This window comes from Pogonomyrmex barbatus, unplaced genomic scaffold, assembly GCF_055798465.1.
Source record: "Pogonomyrmex barbatus isolate J1 unplaced genomic scaffold, ASM5579846v1 scaffold4, whole genome shotgun sequence".
NCBI classification, from domain to species: domain Eukaryota; kingdom Metazoa; phylum Arthropoda; class Insecta; order Hymenoptera; family Formicidae; genus Pogonomyrmex; species Pogonomyrmex barbatus.
Genome location: NW_028297138.1, coordinates 859,676 through 879,737, shown reverse-complemented (window position 1 = coordinate 879,737; position 20,062 = coordinate 859,676). Strand labels below are relative to the sequence as shown.

The 20,062-nt window shown below is 39.7% G+C and overlaps 3 protein-coding genes and 1 pseudogene across 34 annotated transcripts in view; 3 read left to right on the top strand and 1 right to left on the bottom strand.

Annotated features, from left to right (window-relative positions):
- pHCl-1 (pH-sensitive chloride channel 1) overlaps positions 1-20,062 on the top strand; it is a 1,184,550-nt gene that overhangs the window by 540,000 nt on the left and 624,488 nt on the right. The gene's annotated exons all lie outside the window — the stretch shown is intronic.
- LOC148935560 (uncharacterized) lies at positions 1,160-2,270 on the bottom strand (annotated as a pseudogene).
- LOC148935559 (uncharacterized) lies at positions 1,918-3,979 on the top strand. The gene is made up of 5 exons (XM_089080721.1): positions 1,918-3,334; positions 3,411-3,497; positions 3,584-3,652; positions 3,754-3,818; positions 3,922-3,979. The coding sequence occupies exons 1-5, from the start codon at positions 3,034-3,036 to the stop codon at positions 3,976-3,978; spliced, it is 579 nt and encodes a 192-aa protein (XP_088936847.1). The 5' UTR covers positions 1,918-3,033; the 3' UTR covers position 3,979.
- On the top strand, positions 1,918-11,295 carry LOC148935558 (uncharacterized). 2 transcript variants are annotated; one of them, XM_089080723.1, is made up of 4 exons: positions 1,918-4,200; positions 4,279-4,330; positions 4,443-4,636; positions 8,709-11,295. In XM_089080723.1, exons 1-4 carry the CDS (start codon positions 4,195-4,197, stop codon positions 8,748-8,750), a joined length of 294 nt encoding a protein of 97 aa, XP_088936849.1. In that variant the 5' UTR covers positions 1,918-4,194; the 3' UTR covers positions 8,751-11,295. The 2 variants fall into 2 exon arrangements, with proteins under 2 accessions (XP_088936849.1, XP_088936848.1); XM_089080722.1 differs by having other exon boundaries at positions 3,932-4,200; positions 4,443-11,295.

Here is a 20,062-nt window from a genome sequence, read left to right as displayed (position 1 = left end):
TTCCCACTGGCGCCAGGGGCGTGGCCTCCAGCTATCAAGATAGGGCCTCCACGTAGAAATGGAGCGTTCTGATTGGTTGAGGGGCGTGGCCGGAGATAATTAGGTAATTAGTGGTGCGTTCTGATTGGATTCTCCCATAGTTGCCTGGCGTGTGATTGGACGCTCCCAAAGCTGCCCGGGGAGTGATTGGTTGTCGAAATGCTAGACGAAAAGATAGGGGGAAGAGGTGAAAGTATCTGGGGCTGTTCGGGGTCCGACAAAATAGCGTGTGCAAAGATGGCGGACACCTGAGGAGAATTTGTTCCGGGGTCTGATCGGAAGTGCGATAAAATTGCGACAAGAAGGATGATGGGCTGTTGAAAGGGGATATACCTGACTAGCGGAGAATGGAATGCGGTTTTATGATACGGTAGACAGGACGGGGCGAAGAAAGGAAATTGATTCTTTGTATATGAGGGGAATAAATCGAATTTTTCTCAAGAGGATTCTCGGCCTAATAGCTAGAAACCATTAAAAATTTGTTCCGGAGCTGATTGGGGTCTGATAAAATGATGACTACAAAAATGACAGGCGTCTGAAGGAATATACTGACGAGAATGGAATGTGAACTTTATGGTATGATATGGTATGAATGACTTTATAACTTGGATCGAAAGAAGGAAATTGATTCTTTGCATTGCTCCGAGGTCGCTTGTAGACTCCGGCAAAATGATGTCAGCGATAAGAAGGACGACGAACGTCTGAAGGGAATATGCTTGTCCTGACGAGAACGGAATGGGAATTTTATGGTATGATACACAGCTTAGATCGAAGGAAACTGATTCTCTGTATATATGAGATACAAATCACGTTTTTTCTTAAGCCGGAAGGTTTTTCCAGACCCAATAGCAATGAAACTATTAAAATTTGTTCCGGAGCCGCTCGTGGGGCCCGACAAAATGGTGCCAGCGATAAAAAGGACGACGAACGTCTGAAGGGAATATGCTCGCGCTAACCCCAGCGCTAATGGAAAAAGAGTTTTTGCGATACGATACGCAGAACATCCTGAAAGTAGGAATTTACTTTGTATATATGGGGAATTTGTTACTTTGTATATATGGGCTATAAATCGAGTTTTTCTTAAGACGAAAGGTTTCTCGACGCCTAATAGCTAGCGAAAAATAGCTACTTAAAAATTTGTTTCGAGATCGCTCAGGATTCGATAAAGCGATATCTGCGACAAGAAAGATGAGGGAAATCTGAAGGGAATATACTTGACCTGACGAGACTGGAATGCGATAGGAAAACAGGAACGAACAGGTTCGCACTAAATGTTTTTCTAACAAATTCGGAACTATATGAAGCTCTTATTCTATAACAAACGCAATGTCTGAAAAATTTTTTAGATATTTCTAGCTTGAAGCAACGTAGCGCGTTAATTTTTAAGTTGGAGTGAAAAGAAAATAAGGGGGACAAAGACTGGAATTTAAGTTACAAAATCATTAAGTTTATTGTTATATCGTTGTACATATTATATCAATTCATAAATAAAAGTTACAAATTACGATTTGAGAAAATAATACGAAGAATTTCATTAAATCTCAGAGAAGTTAATTCCACAAATATTATATCGAAATACATATCCAGAAATGTTAAATCGTTTATTTGCGTACGTACATTGTGCGCGATTTCGTGATAATTTCCTTTCAAACTGAGTTTTACAATATCGCTATCTAAGTAACTTTTTGGAAGGTTTAATTCTATTTCTTTTATAAGATATTGCGTGCATTTGTTAACATTATCGGTTTTGTAAATGTTTTAAGTGCGCGTCGACACATTTCACCATATTTTTCAATCCGTGAAAAGTACTCTTCTGCATCACAATTGCGATAGCGTAGGTTTTACGCCTCTTCGTCGGTGACTGCGAATTCGTAGTCGTTCCTCGATGTTGAATTTCGATATTTTCCTTAGTGGCCTCTTCATTTTCTTTATACGCCAGTAATATGGACTGTGACCCATAAGAGGAGGTAAAGTTGATGAACATTTTTGACAATGATAGGATCCGGTCTCGATTTATTGTTAGCGTTTAAATACTCGTCGATAAGCCCCATGTTGTTTAGGAATTGTTGCCAGGAATCAGCGTCGAAATAAATTCCTTCTGCATAATTACCGGTTAATTTAATCATTGGCACAAAAATTCCTTCGTTTGTCGTTTGCAATCCAACGTGTATTCTTTTCGTGTGAAAGACGTTGAGTTCATATGTTGTCGAGAGCATCATATGGAACTTGTCGTTTCGTTCCTCGTTACAATTTCCCTTCGGAATATCGTAGATGTACTTGCGCCTCTCGGAATCGGGAGCATTGCTCGGTTCCGGAGTATTACGCTTCTCGATATCGGCAACAGCTTTTCGGCTCGCCATTGTTCCTGTTTTCTTCTCAAATATAACTAATAATCACAGGCGTCGAAATGAGAGACTTCGGATTTACGAAGTTGAAACCTCGAAGGATGACACTCGAATGAACCGAGGGCTGACGAATTCATCGAGCTCATTGACTTACCTACTAAGAAAAACTGCGCAGATGGGCAAATGAAAAATTATAAAATTTAAAACATTTTAAAAATTTTAAAAGATTTTAAAGTTTTAAAATTTTAAATTGTAAAATTATAAAATCTTTTAAACTTTAGATTTTCTAGAATTTTAAAACTTCTTCGCAAAATATTTTTTAATAAACCTAAAAACTATAAAATAAAAAAGAAGGAGAGATGTTTCTTGAGTGGGGAGCTCGTTTTTTTTAGCTATGTTTTAGCTATGAGAGAATAGAAAAGGTGTAACTTGTATTAAGGAGAATTTTGGCCTGTCCAATGGTGCATTTTCTGCGTGCCACCCTCTTTTCGGAATGTGCGGGTAAGATTTTCAAAGTATAAATACCGCGCGGAATTATAGAAAAGTCTATTTCCGAGATTATACTTTCTCGGGGTGACTTGGCCGGTTTTTACATTACTGCGCCGATTCGTTCGCTATCTTAATTCTAAAATAGTGAAGGAGTGAAAAAATGGCACTCTGTCAAAAATTAAGAAGATCTTTTATCGTTTGCGCGAATATCAACCCGACGATAAACGCGAGTGCTTATATTTCATTATTAACAAATGAAGAAGAAACAAATTACATCACATTTGCAAAATTCGTACCGGAGTGCTCGAAAACCCTATTGAGCATTATGTTCAGATTAGGGTATTTCGTGGACAAAAGACTTTTGAATATTGTAAAAGAATATATAACCGGTGCAATGGCTGGTGTGGGGGAGGATGATGCTGGCGGACATATCGCTTATTTTACAAGGTGCACCGGAGGAGGTAAATATTTATTTTTAAAGTAATTGAAATTAGAACATGTAGGTATAAAAAATTCTAAATTTAAATATTTTTTAAGCGAGAGATAACATCGCGGTTGTACATCCGTACCAACTACGAGGATTGAGATGCCTCACCGAAGACGAGGCGGAAGGAGTAAACGAGCGTGAGTAAAATAATAGAAAATTGATATAATTGAAAATCTAGATTTCTAAATTTTCAGATTTTTAAATTAAAATATCGAATTTTTAGGACGAGTGCGAATGCGGATAGACGTGCAGCCTGAGAAGGAGGGTATCCCAACGGTTGATCTAGTTTCAGGTAAGAAAATAGCAAATATTGCTTTCAAAATTATCTCACAGAATATCGAATTCAATTAATAAAATTGATTAATTTTAATTTGTTTCTTAATTTTGTTTCAGATGCGGAAGAAAATATCGATGAGGAGCCGACTCTGAGCGAAGCGACACCGAAATTTACACACCGCGTGAGTAATTATTTAAAATAATAAAAGTTATAAAACTCGTATTAGCTAATTCTTGAAAAAAGATAATAATAATAACAACGATCGTTTCTTTTTTTTTTAATAGAAGCAAACGACCTGGATGAATCCGAATATGGAGAAGAAGAAAATGAGGGAAAAATGAAGAAGAACAAGAAGAAGATGTAGATGAAGAAGGAGAAGAAGTTGACGAAGAAAGACAAGAAGATAGAGAAGGAGAAGAAGATGACGATGACGAGGAAGAAGCCGATGGCGAAGAAAATGAAAACAGGAGAAGAGCAAATGTGCGATGAGCTTTTAGAAGAAGAAATCGAGGTTTTCCATCAGTGCGAAACACGGACGGGCTATTCTCCGGAAAATTATGAAGGTAAATTTAATATTATTTTTAAATTTTAAGATAATTTATTCTTTCCGATAAATTTATAATTAAATGTTTTTTTGCTAGATTAATACGCTCTATAAAAGCTTTGTAAAAGTGAAGAGGAAAGCTGCTCAAGGTAAGAGATATCTTCAGTATGCTGGAATCTATTCGCTAACATAAAAATCGAGTATAATTAATATATTTATCATTAATATTTTTTGTACATTTTCCCATTTTTCCATTTTCAGTACAAACAGGAGGAGGCGTTTCATGCGAAGAAGAACAAGAACATCGTTATTTACATCGGCTTCAGAACCATTCGACGGATCTTCAACAGCATCACCAGCAGCAGCATCAGCAACAGCAGCAGCACCAGCAGCAGCAGCAACAGCAGGAGCACCGGTTAATCGACGAGGATGCCGCGGTCGACGACAGCGACACGGTCAGTGAAAATTTCACTTATATTGAATTACGGGCGGAAAACTCTCGAAAATTTCAAAAATTTGAAGTACTAGGTAGGGAGGCGACATTCGCGATACGTCCTCTCACGGAAGGTGCTAGCGATATCGTGAATTATTTAGAAAACGCGTTTCGCGAAATCCACACGTACGTTTGAGCGGACCGGGCAATTACGTGGGATTATCCTTCGATTCGACAAATTTATCGCATGGCCCGACAGGTCTTTCATTTCGTTCGGCGCGAGACTTGACTCATGAGGACATATGGAAACTCGTGAGTTCGGTAGCGCAAAGCGCCGGAGGCGTTTCGATATCGCGATGGATTTCGCCATCATACACGTTTTTAAGGTAGCGGTATCTTTGGGGCGAAGGGGATCAAATAAATTAATGCGAGAAAACATCGCGAAATGCTCGATTTTACAAATAAAAAATTCCGACAATCTATGCCTTTCTCGCTCCCTCGTAGCGGCGAAAATTTACTGCGAACGTGATACTCTGCGCACGGGAGAATTGCACGAACGGTGGGAATCCGTAAAATACGCGACTTCTTTGTTACAGCGTGAGTTAGCGATTGAGTTAACGAGGAGCGTGAGTATCGTGATTCCCGAGGAAGGTTGCGGATATAATGAAATCGAGCGTTTTCAACGGTTTCTCGCCGCGGAAAATATCACTATAATAATTTATAATTTTAGTAGTTTTGGCCGAGGTGAAAAACCGAGATATGACGGTCACGCATTACTCGCCTCCCTCGGACGCGAACCTTCATATACATTAAATATAATGTATTACGAGGATTCACGTCATTATAACCCTATATTAAATTTAAGAACTGCAGGCGATTCGCGTGGCGGTTACTGCGAAACGTGCAACGAGGACTTTCGAAACGATAGGGGACATCGTTGCGCAAAAAAATGCCCTCGTTGTCGCGCCTTATCCCCGTGCGTAAATCATGATAGAGAAATAATTAGGTGCGAAGTGTGTAACCGTACGTTTTTCGGTAGTTCTTGTTTCGAGCGTCATCGAGCGGAAAAATCATATAATGGGAAATCTCGCGCGAGCATATGTAATTCCGTTAAAATTTGTAGCGATTGCGGGCGATTTATACGTGCAAATACGGTATATAAATGCGACACGATCTTTTGTAAAACATGTCGTTCGTTACAACCGTCGAATCATCTATGTTTCATGCGACCTCTTGCTCGTAAAGCTAGTGATCCCAGCGAGGGTACAAGTAGTCTGATAATACGAGCAGAAAAAAAGGCGTGTGAAAATGAAAATGATAACGTTGCGACGAACGAACAAACAAACGGTCGTGTCACGTTTATATTTTATGATTTTGAAACGCGGCAAGACGAGACGCTCGTAGGTACCGAAAACGTGAGAATTCATGTACCGACTCTGCATAGCGCAACAAATTTGCGTAGCATGTGCAAACGAAGACGACATGACGGTGCGATGCCGATGATGCGGAATGCGCAAGTTCGTATTCCGTCTCGACCCCGTGAAACAATTTGTCGATTTCGCAACGCGAACGACAAAATGTTTCAAACAAATTATTTGTATCGCGCATAATGCGAAAGCGTTTGACGCGCAATTTATCTTAAAATATTTAGTAGAAAATCCGAAAAGCACCCATGAACTGCGCGTTATTTTGAACGGAACAAAAATCGTCGTAATGACGGTCGGACATACGAAGTTTATCGATAGCATTAATTATATGCCGATGTTTATCCGATTTACCTAAGGCCTTTGGTCTGAGCGATACATCGAATAAAGACTGTTTCCCGCACTTATTTAATACTATCGATAACCAATCGTATATAGGATCAATTTCCGATGCTAGATATTATTCTCACATGTCGCCGGAAGAACGCGAAAAGTTCCACGCATGGCACGCAGAATTCGTGAAAATTATATTTTTGACTTTCAACGCGAAATTATCAGATATTGTCGAAACGATGTAAATATCCTTCGACGAGCGTGCATGAGTTTTAGAAAAATATTTTTAGAACGTGGAAACGTGTGTCCGTTTGAGGAATGTACGACTATCGCTTCCACATGCATGAGAGTTTTTCGTAAAAACTTTTTGCGTGAGGAGGAAATAGGAGTCATTCCGTCGGGCGGTTACAGAAACGTTGACAGGCAATCGCACAAAGCTCTGTAGTAGTTGGTGTGGATGGAACACGAACTCGGACATCCCATTATCCACCCGGGGCCGCGAATATAAAGTCGATGGCACGCCCATTAATGGATATTACGAAACGGTTACGGAAAATGGGTCACGACGCTGGATGCTACAATTTCACGATTGTTTCTGGCATGGGTGCCCTTCGTGTTTTAAAATAAATCGCGATAGTACGTTTTCGTCTGCGAATCGGGGATATGATCGACGCATGCTACGAACGGACGCTCGCGATGTCATGGCGCCTTCATAAACGCGGTTATCACGTGATGGAGAAATGGGAGTGCTCTTTCGACCGAGAAATTTCGAATAATAGAGAAATGCAGAATTTTCTTAAGGATCATCCGTTGATAAAGAACACTCCTCTCGATCCTCGCAAAGCGTTTTATGATGGATGCACGGGAAATATCGTCACGTGATACGAAGTTTCAGGTACGGAAAAAATACGTTACGTATGTTCTCTGTATTCTTTCGTATTGAAAACCGGCGTTTTCCCGATCGGGCATCCTAAAATTTACGTAGGGCAAGAGTGTTCTTCGTTAATCGGGGTATCACCAAATTATAATTTCAACTCGGTTGAAGATCTCGTGCGATATAAAGTATTCCCACCACGTGATCTCTTTCATGCAGTACTACCGTATCGCGTACAAGGTAAATTATTGTTTGCGTTATGTCGGAGTTGCTGCGAAACATTCTCACAAATTCAGTGTACTCACGAGAGCCCGGTGGATCGAGAATTCGAGGGTACTGGATATCTTGTGAATTACGCAAAGCCGTCGAGAAGGGTTATCTCGTGATGCATGTGAGCGAAATTTGGGAATATAAAGTCGCGCGATACGATAGCGATACTCGTCAAGGCAGACTGTTTGCCGAATATATTAATACCTTTTTGCAATTAAAACAAGAAGCGAGCGACTGGCCGAGCGAATGCAGGGAAGACGCTGACGATGATGCTAAGGAGCGTTACCTTCGGGAATATGAGAAAACCGAGAGTATCACACTCGACAGGTGAAACATCTCACGCAATCCCGGTTTACGTTCGGTCGCTAAGCTTTGTTTAAATTCATTTTGGGGAAAATTCGGTCAATGATCCAATTTGCCGAATACCGAAATTATAAAATCTCACCAGCAATTTATGACTTTGCTTACGAGTCCTGAGCATGAGATAACCGATATATTACCCGTAAACGACGGGGTAATATATGTTTCGTGGCGATTCCGAAAAGAGGCGGTCGTGCATTCTCCGAACGTTGTGATCGCGGCATACACAACGGCGCAAGTACGATTAAAATTGTACAGTTACTTAGAATTATTGGATAAACGGGTTTTATATTACACGGATTCGTGTATATCTGTTAGTACCGGCGATCCGAATGAGTATGAACCGCGTATAGGGAATTTCCTGGGCGATATGACAGACGAGCTCGAGAGCTACGGCCGCGGTAGCTACATCGAATTGTTCGTTTCCGGTGGTCCTAAATTCTACGCGTACATTGTTCGTACTACGTCAGGGTGCACACGAAACATGTAAAATAAAGGGTATTACTTTAAATTCATCGAATAACGGGTTAATAAATTTTAGCAGGATTAAGAATATGTTAATAGAAAAGGAAAGAATAAGACGAGACGAAACCGGTCCATCGATAAATCTACATTTCAGTGCAATTCGACGCAACGTTTCACGACGTTGTTACGTGAGATGAAACAAAGATATGCTCCGGTATTGCTGAAACGTAGATTTATTAATAACCGTTATTCGGTTTCGTACGGTTATGCACCGGAATAAATTTTCTTGTCCTAATCTTTTTTAAATAATCGAGTTTTCCGCCCCTAGTCAAAAATTGTAAGAAATTTTTGTAAAATATATTTTTCAGAGAACGAGATGTAAAAATAATGTAAATGTGTATATGTGCTAATATTAATTTATATCTTAAATAAATATTGTAATTTTAAAATTAAGAAGTTTTATTTTTATAAAATTGATTTTCGATTTATTTTAAATAAATCTATAAAAATTATATTTCTTAAAACATATTTTTTCCCGTAACTTCTTTCTGCCTTCCTTCCGCCATTTAAAAAAAATAAAGTATTTACATGCACAGAAAAATTTGATCTCTTTAATTTCCTTCCCTCGCTGTATTTTTTATAAAAACGATACCTTTTATAGAAAAGGTAAGAATTAATTTATATATATATATATATATATATATATATATATATATATAGAACAAGTTTTAAAAAAGATTTTTCATTTCATATAAAAATATTTTATATTTAAGAAAAATGATTTTATTTTTAATTTTTTAACGCAAACTATATGACTAGCTTATAACGCTGTTTCGCTGGCGCGAGCATCTTCGAGGATAAGCTTGCTCACACCGCGGGGGTAAATCAACTCGTCCCGCGGTGTTTTTCGCTAGCCCCCGTGGGGGAACGCTGGCGCGAGCGTATCTTCGCCGCGGTGGGCCCCCCGGTCGCAGGGATAAGCTTACAGCCCCCTCACAATCATCAGCCTTTATGAAATCGCGCATAGATGCGAATCTGGCATTTCGTAAAATGGATGTACGGTGGAAATATCCGTGGACGTCGATCGTGTGCGGTCCCACAAAATGTGGGAAAACGATTTTTGTGAAGGGATTTCTTCGTCATTTATCCGAAATGGCCGATGTATGTTTCGAAAGAATTTTGCTTTATTACGCAGCAAGAGTGGCAGGATGCTTATTAATAGCTTCAATACGAAATTCGAGATTTCATTGCGGCGATCGAATTTCACGAGGGATTACCGCGTCCGGATGATTATTCTAGCGATCCAGCTCGTCCGAAATTGATAATAATTGACGATCTTATGAGACGATCTTATGACACAAAGCGATCGTAGATCTGTTTACCAAGAGAAGTCATCATAAAAATCTCAGCGTAATTCTCATCACACAAAATCTCTTTCATCAGGGGCGCGGACAACGCGACATATCTCTGAACGCGAATTACTTTGTGGTTTTCAAAAATCCCCGGGATCACGCGCAAATTCGTCATCTTGCTCGTCAAGTCTATCCAAACGATCCGAAGTTTCTCGAGGAAGCGTACCATGACGCCAGGTTCCAACCTCACGGATATTTATTGCTTGATCTAAAACAATTGACTCCGGACGAGTATCGTTTTCGCACGAGCATATTTCCCGATGATACAGCGAATTACGTTTATATAGCGCGCAGATCCTTTTCCGGAAGTTTCATATAAAAGTCCACATTCTCTCGCGGCAGTCGCGCAAGTTCCTCGCGATGAAGAAGAGAACGTCATCGATTAATCGCGAGAAAAATCGCGAAATGCTCGGTAAGAAAAATATCTGTCTTCTTGACGCGCTGTGTTATTTGAATAAAAATCAGCGCGCCTCTTTCTTACGCTGGGCAGACGAAAAATTCATTCGCTGTATCTGTGAGTGCGTTTTCAATACTCTCAAAGGTAACGTTCCGCTCGAACCCAGTGAAAAAAATTGTCTAAGCAGATATAAAACAACTTTGCGTCACTTGGCGAGAAAACATTGTAACTGGAAAAATAAGAAAAAGCTATTACTACAGCGAGACGGATTTTTACCGTATCTTGTCGGGCCTATATTATCCTATTTTCAAAAATTATCGGAGAGTAGTTCGAGAGAAAAGAAATCGAGTTATGGAAAGGGCAAAGAAGATGGTCTTGATTTCCACGGATAATCTCGAAAGAATGCATCGGCTCCAACAACAATATCCGGTAATAGGCACGACGGAAAACGTCGCACGACAGAATTTGGAGATGATACAGGGAGAAAATTTAAATTCCGTACAAACACTGGTACGCCTTTATCACGACTCGATTCAGGTATGAGCAGGATTCTTAATTCATCCACTCCGCGCGATGTAAGCGAGAAATGGAAATTGTATAAGGAAGTACTTTGGCGATATCTTCATTTTGATAAAACGCAAAAGGAAGATTCGACGCGTAACGCAGCCGATGAGAACAATTCAGATGCGCGGGAGGGAGATGTAGCGGAACAGGCGCGCGAATCACCGAGCAAATCTCCTCATCTTGAAGAGTACATAAATAATATACTACAGACCGAGTCTTTGCGTAGGCGCGAGCAGCAAAGCGTCGAAAAAATATTAGAAAATGTGCCGAAAAGTTTTCGTGCCAACGTTTACTTTTGAAACATTTGATTGCTAAAGCAGTACCCGCGAGAATTACTTGGAACGAAGAAGGAATCGTGACTATCGAGAATAACGTTATAAAAGATTCGAATATCACGGAACTGATAAACGGTGCGATGCGCGAAAGAAAAACCGTGAAAGATAGGAAGAGGTCAGTTTGCACGATTACTACGACGAACACCCCGGTTGTACTCGTACAGGAAATAAGGAATTGTTAGCAACCACATTTGTCAAGATATTATCACAACCACGAGCGAGTTCCACCCCGAAAATACCAAGAAAACTTTCAACGACGACGACGACGACGAGGACGAGGAGGGTACGACGCAGAAAGGGAAAGATCGAAGAAGAAGAGCGAGCGAAGTGCGCATTGTTTCTTTCGCCGCGTTTTCATAAAGACGATATCCGTATAATCTTCGTGAAAGATTCTCGACAGGCAAGAAAGAGACGCTTACTCGATTGGAGTGAATTGAAATGACCAGGTTTGAAAATTTGTATTACGATTCAGCGCACTATGCGGAGTATTCGGCAACGGATAACTTGTCGCGTGCCGTTAAACCGAATTTCTCTCGTAAAGAAGTAGCTCGTTGGCTCGAATCGCAAGATGCGTACACACTGCCCCTTGAGGCGAAAATTTCCACGATTACGTTACAACGTGACGAATATCGACGATCTGTGAGAGGCCGATTTGATCGAACTCCGTAGTTTCAAGAGTTATAACAACGGATTTTCTTATCTGCTCGTGATTATCGACGTACTTAGCAAATTCGTCTGGGCGGAACCGCTGCGGGATAAAACGAGTAATTCCGTGGCAAGAGGCTTCCAAAACATTCTCTCGAGAAGCGATGGACGAGCGTCCGTGTACTTACAAATCGACAAGGGTAAAGAATTTACCGCACACCCGCTGCAAGATTTTTTGAAAGAAAAAGGCATACGTTATCGCGTAGCTCGCAATCCAGACATCAAAGCTGCTGTCGTTGAACGCTTCAATAGAACGTTGAAGGAGCAAATGTGGCGCTATTTTACGCATAAAAACACGCGGCGTTACATCGATGTGTTGCAAGATATGCACGCTTACAATCACACCCGTCATTCGTCCATCAGGATGCAACCGGCGACCGTTAGAAGAGAAAATGCCCGCATCGCACACGAAAATATGAAACGGCATAGAGGAGAGAGAGAGAAAGGGGCATCGAAAGTAGTAGAACAAGAGGCTAAATTCGATGTTAACGATCTTGTACGCGTCAGTAGAGCGAAAGCCACGAGAAAGGATACGAAGCGCGGTGGAGCGAAAAAATATTTCGAGTTTGTCGCGTTCTCCATTGGCGAAAACCCCGTGTGTACGAATTGTGCGATTTATCAGGTGAACACATCGATAGGATTTTTTATGAACAAGAATTAGCACGGGTCAATAAAAACTTAAATATAAAATAAAAACGGCGGAAGAAGAGTTTATCGTCGAGCGCGTGATAAAGAGTAGAGGACGCGGTGCTAATAAACAGGTGCTAGTTAGCTGGCAAGGATGTCCCAACAAATTCGACAGTTGGATCCCCGCTTCGAGTTTAATTTTTCTTCAAGATGGAGGAGGAGCAATTTTTCATGGTTCTTCCGATAGCAGTAAGAAATATTTTCCGGGAAATATAACCTCTTTTTTCACCACACAATTACCTTACAGTGTATATTTATTCGGAGAAGGGAAAGTCGCGCTTAACGAGATTCAATTTCCCTCCAGTCTCTTCCATGTACGTCAAAGAGATAATAAGATTAGATTTGCCGATTTGAAGAGCGTAAAGGATGAGAAAAAGGCTGATAAATTTACGGTGAAAGAATTGCACTTACAGGCAAGGGTTTGTGAAAATACAGAGGAACTTATCTACGCGATTAATAAAGAGTGCAGACGCACCGATTCGCATTTTACTTTCGAACTACAAAAAGGCTCAGGTGGTAATGTCCGTATAAGCATCGATTGTGACGACAACTGTACTCTCGTTCATTATATAAATCTGCCAGCTAATATTTTTCAAATATTGAGGATCAACATCGATGATACTGGCACAATTTACCGGCACAATTTACCGTCACAAGTTACCTAATTCCAACGAATTAACGCCGTTTTTGAAACCGTTTCGGTTATGCCATCGGTAGTGGACCCGCTGTATCTTTCTGGACTGCAGAACCCTGCAGAGCCTGTGGCTCGGTATCCCTGATAAAATGTACGTATATTGTGACATTGCGAGCCTTACGTAACCGGCAATACGCGGAGTCCGCTTCTTCGTTTCAATCGATACACCCGGCTGTAATTAGACGTACGGGACGAATCTGATAAAATATTTCCCCACTCTGCAATATACTCCATTGCGTCAAACGAAATTCCATAAAATTAAAATAGATATAAAAGATCATCGTGGAGAAAAAATACCATTCGAATCCGGAACGCTGATAGCGACATTACACTTTAGACGTATCCGTTAATTATCATTTGCGATGGAAAGTCTCGGAGCTTTGAGAAAAAACTAATCACCCCATGGAATACGACGAGTATTACGAAAGGCAGAACGATGGAGGTAGAGGAAGAGGAATTCCTCGAATTTTCGTCGGTTCACCCTATCAACGTGGTCACGGAATCGGGAGTTTCCTCGGAAGATTATTTAGAAGGGCTTCCTTATCTAAGCAGAGGAATACGTGCACTCGAGAAAGAAGCTTTACGCGCCGGAATTGGCGTGATAGAGGATGTTGAAAACAATACTCCGTTCAAGGAAGCTCTCAAAACGCGACTCAAGGAATCGGGTAAAAATCTCAAGAGAAAAGCCAGAGAAAATATAAGCGAATGAAGGGGTATAAAACATCCGCAAAAATGCGCGTGGCTCAATTTCCCTTTGGAGAGCACGACGCACGCACCGGTAAATCCGGGAGAAGCTCTGTTAAACGTAGACGAGTCGGTAAAAAAAAGAAATCGACGAAAATCGGCGTGAAAAAAACGAATAAAAAATCATCGAAAAGGAAAGCAGTGGCGAAAAAAAACTAAAAAGCCGACGAAACATCGACGAAATAGCGGGAAAAAGCGCACCGTATCCGATATATTTGCTTAACTGACGCTTAACTGACGAATGTGAATCGTAAGTTTGAGAAATATGTCTTTTTTCCATACTCACTCGAGCGAGTGTTTAAAGAATGCTCGATCTTTTCAGTTTACCACATAATCAAACAAGTATCGAGACTTCACAATGCATTTATTACAAACCGGTAACTTCGCTCGCGGACGACGCACCTATAGAATTCGTCGTACCCGGACACGGAGAAGATTATCTAGATCTCACGCATACCATGCTAAGCCTTCGCGTACGAGTGGAAAGTTTATCCGGCCCTGGAACAGCGACAGGAGGAAAGTAGGCCCTGTAAATCATCTACTACATTCGATGTTCAACCAGATCGATGTATACTTTAATCAAAAACTCGTATCACCCTCGAATAACGCGTACCGCGCGTACATCGAAGCAAATTGTTAAATTATTCTTCATCGGCAAAAACTTCCCATCTGATTTTTTCTCTCTGGGACACAGACGAGCCCGGTCATATGGACGCGCTATTAGAATCGGAAATCCCAAATCAAGCTCTCGTAAGACGGGATATGTCCAAGGAAGTTGTTCGCTGGATCTAATAGACCATCTTTATTGCGACGTCTTTAATCAGGATAAATTTTTAATTAATGGGGTAGAGGTTAGAATGAGACTCGTTCGCTCGAGAGATGCGTTTTGTCTCATGGAAGCCAACTCAACGTCGAAAATACATATTCATATACATATTCGAGATGCTAGTTTGCTCATAAGAAGAGCAAAAATAAGCCCCGGAGTGTTACTCGATCATGCGAGAATGTTGAGTAAAACAATCGTCAAGTATCCTCTCACACGAATCGAAGTTAAAACGTTCACGATTCACGTAGGAGTGATAGGAGAATCGATTGATAACGCGATATTCGGCCAACTTCCAAAACGCGTAATAGTCGGATTCGTCGATAACAAAGCGTTTAAGCGGCGATAGAAAGCTAAATCCATTTAATTTCAAAAATTACGATATAAATTTCTTCTCGTTATATGCCGATGGCATGCAAATTCCGAGCAGACCGCTGTAACCAAATTTTTCAAAAGACGAACTACATCGAGGCTTATAACACCCTCTTCTCGGGAACTGGCATCCATTTTCTAAACGAGGGGAATTCCATAAGCAGAGAAGATTATGCTGATGGATTCACGCTTTTCGCTTTCGATCTTTCTCTCTCGATCTATCGGCAAATTGCGCAGGACATTGGAATCTTGTCAGATATGGAAGTTTACGATTAGAGGTACGATTCGAAAAGGCGATTACAACAACGATTAATTGTATCCTTTACGCAGAGTTCGAAAATGTGATAGAAATCGACTCTTCGTGTCAAGTCATTGTAGATTTTAGCGGATAAAGACAATGGTGGGAAACTTCACCCCCCACTGTGGTCACTCTTTATATTTACTTGAACTACAACGGAAAACAGCTTCAGTTTTACTCAACACATGAACTACGTCGCTTCGGAAAAAAGCATATTCTACATCATGGATATAATCATTGATATAAGGTTTCCGTGACATCGAGGGAAAGTTTATCGAAGAAAGTTGCGCTCATCGGGGTTAACGAAGCTTTCGTAGATCATTGGATTGTGCTACCATCGTATCCGTTCACCGAATTACCCGAAAAATCGAGAAAAGAAAACAACTGGCTCTCGCAAAACTTCCACGGTATCGAATGGATTGATGGAACAGCCGATTCCGAACATTTCACGGTGGAACTACGTGAAATTGTACGACGGGTACGTTACATATATAGCAGAGGCCGTGAGAAAGTTTATTTGCAAAAGACGCTCGACAGAAACGTATATAATCTAGAAGGAATCTCTCCCACATTCAAAAACCTAGCGGAAGACGAGGAGCATGAACGCTGCGGTCATCATGGGTTTCATCGAAATTCTAACAAATTTCGTTGCGCGTTACGCAATGCATGCAAACTGAGGTACTGGATGCAATCGCAAGAAGGCAGCAGCTGTAACTCGAGCAACGATGATTCTTTTACCGATGAAAACTTCAATGACTCCAATACAGAAAGCGGAGTTTTTACGATAATACGAAATTTTCCGAATCTCCTTAGGTGGAGAAATAAGAGCTTGGAAACAGAATAAGCGGAGTGCGAATAAATGAAAGCAGAGAAAGAAGAGCTATTGAAACTCGCACATGAAAAAAAGGAAACTTCTACCGTAAAATCCAAGCAAGAGGATAAAAATATAGTGACACCAGAGAGGAGGAAATAACTGAATCATCTCCCCTTTCTCCGAGAGATGAATTCGCTCGAAATCTTGGGCGCTGCGTCATCTCAATATCGGACATGCGGGTGTGTATCCTGCCGACAGAATCCCAATGGTGTGGACGAAGTCGATGGCCATCGTCGCGAACACCAATAATCATGATCGCCCTGGACAACACTGGGTTGCCTTCTACATAGACAAGCATGGAGAAGACACTTCTTTCGATAGCTACGGACTACCTCCTTGGATTCCAGATTCAATCTACGACTTCAACGAAACTCTACTACCCATGGAACATCATGCGTCTACAGGGCACATTTTCTCAAACTTGTGGACAATATTGCTGCGTATTTCTTTATTATTTGTCCCGTGGTTATAATCTTAAACAATTTCTCGAAACATTCAGCGAGGATTACGAAGATAATGATAGATTAATTGTATTATTTCGTAAAATCTTTCTTCGTGGAAAAAGTAAATGCGATAAATCTCATATAACGTGCTGCCATATACAAACTTGTACTTTTAAGAATAAATAAATTTTAAAAAACACTATTATAAAATGATATGTACAATGATGTATTACATAATAATAATAATAAACTTAATGATTTTATAACTTAAATTCCAGTCCTCTTATTTTCACTCCAACCTAAAATTAATCCTAGTTACAATACTTCAAGCTAGAAATATCTAAAATATTTTAGGATAAGAGCTTCATATAACTCCGAGATCGTTAAAACATCTAAAGCGAACTTGTCCATTCCTGTCTTCCCATCGCATTCCATTCTTCGCTAGTCAGGTATATCCCCCTTCAACACCCTATCATCTTGTCGCCATTTTATTGCACCCCCGATCAGATCCCGAAACAAATTCTCCTCAGGTGTCCGCCATCTTTGCACACGCCATTTTGTTGGACCTCGAACGGCCCTAGACACTTTCATCCCCTCCCCCCTATCTTTTCGTCTAGCATTTCGACAACCAATCACATCTCGGGCAGTTTTGGGAGCATCCAATCACGTGTGTGGACAACTATGGGAGCGTCACACGCCGGGCAACTATGGGAGAATCCAATCAGAACGCACCACTAATTATCTAATTATCTCCGGCCACGCCCCTCAGCCAATCAGAACGCTCCATTTCCAGGTGGAGGCCCTATTTTGACAGCTGGAGGCCACGCCCCTGGCGCCAGTGAGAAAGTGGTGGGGATTTGTTTTGACACTCCATAACAGCCCACATACTAATGTTACTATCATGTCATATAAATAGTTACTATATTATCGTATAAATAAATCTCAATTTTTTAATCTCGATTGTATATGTAATTCTTGTAGATAATTTAATTACATATATAGAGCCGTAAACCTATATTATGTTTAATAAAAATCATTATTTTTATGAAAATTGTCGTATATATTATATTATATTATATTATATTATATTATATTATATTATATTATATTATATTATATTATATTATATTATATATTATTTACTTGTTTATGAATGTGTTAATAATTGTATTAAATATGGGAAATATTTTTTCTTATTTAGTTTTATTGTAATTATATTATAGTTAATTAATAAAAATAGTAATTAATAACATTTGTTGTACCATGGGCATGGGCTACAACGTTAATATTAGGGATAGTCGGGTTCATTAAGTCTAAGGAGTTGGGACTTCGAGCAGGATCAAAAGAATGTAGGGATTTTCTTGAATTCACTAACACACACTTTCTTTATTTTAATTGATTTATTCTCACAAGTGCACAGATGCTCGATATATGATTATATTTTACACACGGTTAAACGTCGTCGGGTGACTCAGTGCGTATCGCGTTACTCTGGCGGTCGACGACCGAATGTGTCACCTGAGGTGTTGATAGTACGGCTCGCGTGAACTTCGCTACGAGATTCGGTAATATCTCGTGCTATTATTATAAGTCCGATTCCGAACGACACGTAATTTTCGACTCTCTCGACTCTGCCTTGTATGGTCGATTATATAGACTGGTCAATGCCCGATCAGCATTCTGATCGGTTGCGTTGATTGATCGCGTGATATTGATTGATCAATATCATGCCTGATTCGATCAGTAAATTGAGGAATTTGCTGATAGACTTTTCACAATGTTCTTGCGCGATGCATTTCTGCGGTCTTTCGAAAGACTGATCGCAATTTTGGCGATCACATTTGTGTCGTCTTTCGAAAGATTTTTTCTGATTTCATGCGGACTAATTTTGTTGCCATGCGAACTACTTTTAGTATTAGTTGTAGGTCTGGTTACAACACATTGTTTCATTATTTATTCATTAAAAATAAAAATGATTAAATGACGATATATCTATGACAATAATATTTCGGGACAAATATTACGTTATTATTTATATCTGATATGATATAATTATATATAATTAGATATAAACTTTTTCTTCCAGGTAATTTAAAATTTCGTCACACACTTTTTTATCGGACATTGCGAATAAATTGAAAATTAATAAAATAATCAATATCGCGGTGCATGTTTTTTTTTGACGATTAGTGTCATTGAAAACACTAGAATCACGTAAAATTTTCATAAATCACATAAATTACGTAAAAATTACAGTATATAATAGAATTATGTTCTCTCAAAATATTAATAAAATATTTTGAGAGAGCACAACAAGAATAGTTTAGAAATCGTCTGATCAGACGCGAGGGAACATTAATCGCTTCTCGCGATCCTTTGTCGCAATCAAGTTACGAATGATCTTCGTGGTTAACCAAAAATATAGCTGCGCAGAAATACATATATATTTTTGCGTAATCGTGAACCTTTAGCGTATATAGTTAAAAAAATCTTTTATTTTAAAGATTTTTTTTAAAGAAATAATTTTCTTGGTTTAAAATAATCACAACAAATAATCACAATAATCACAACTAAATTATTTCTTACATTTCTGTCAGTATTTTCCTCGAATTAAACAATTATTTATTTTATTTAAACAAATAATTTGAACAAATAATTTATCTTAAAAAGGGCTAATAACGTCATTTCTCAAATAAATTTTCATTTTAACTTAAAAAAATCAAGTTAAAGAAACGATTTTTTCAATTTAAATATAATTTTTTTCTGGGTGTACGTAAATCGAATTGTTGAATTTCATCTCGAGTTTACGCAGTTCGAGGGTGATTAAGTTTTCCGCAAGACATTGCGACTGTGGAAATTTGGTTTCGCGATCATTGCCTCTGTCCCATACCGTCCATCCCATTTCGTTATCAATTTTACATCCACATGATTCCGAACATTTTCCATTGTTTTGCCGAACACCGCGTTGTTCATCAATTTATATAAATTATATAAATTTATATAAATATTTTTTTCAAAATCGTTTTTCGCGCATGTTCTAAACTGTGTATTGAGTTCGATGTAATCGCGGAGCCAGGTGAATTGAGCAAATTGTAGTACGCAATGTATCTTTGCGATATGAAGACCGTGGCGCATACACTGTTGCAAGTTATGATGGTGGATGATGTACCGCTTCTTATCATATAGCGTCGCGAGAAGTTTATCCTGTCGCATGCCGGGTGGTTTATCGCGCGTCGGACAGAAAGGTAGGTCAGTATGTCAGTCGTGTAGATGATATTCGAGATTGACCTCGAGAATATACCCCGTAGGCAAATCCGGAGCAATCGCGCTCGCGTCAAAATTCGCAACGTCTTCGACCCATCGAAATTCGGCAT

Coding starts and splice junctions, on each gene's coding strand:
- LOC148935559 (XM_089080721.1), top strand. CDS start 3,034: ATGGCACTCTGTCAAAAATTAAGAAGATCTTTTATCGTTTGCGCGAAT. Junction 3,335..3,410: donor TACAAGGTGCACCGGAGGAG/GTAAATATTTAT, acceptor ATATTTTTTAAG/CGAGAGATAACATCGCGGTT. Junction 3,653..3,753: donor AACGGTTGATCTAGTTTCAG/GTAAGAAAATAG, acceptor ATTTTGTTTCAG/ATGCGGAAGAAAATATCGAT.
- LOC148935558 (XM_089080722.1), top strand. Junction 4,331..4,442: donor GAAGAGGAAAGCTGCTCAAG/GTAAGAGATATC, acceptor TTCCATTTTCAG/TACAAACAGGAGGAGGCGTT.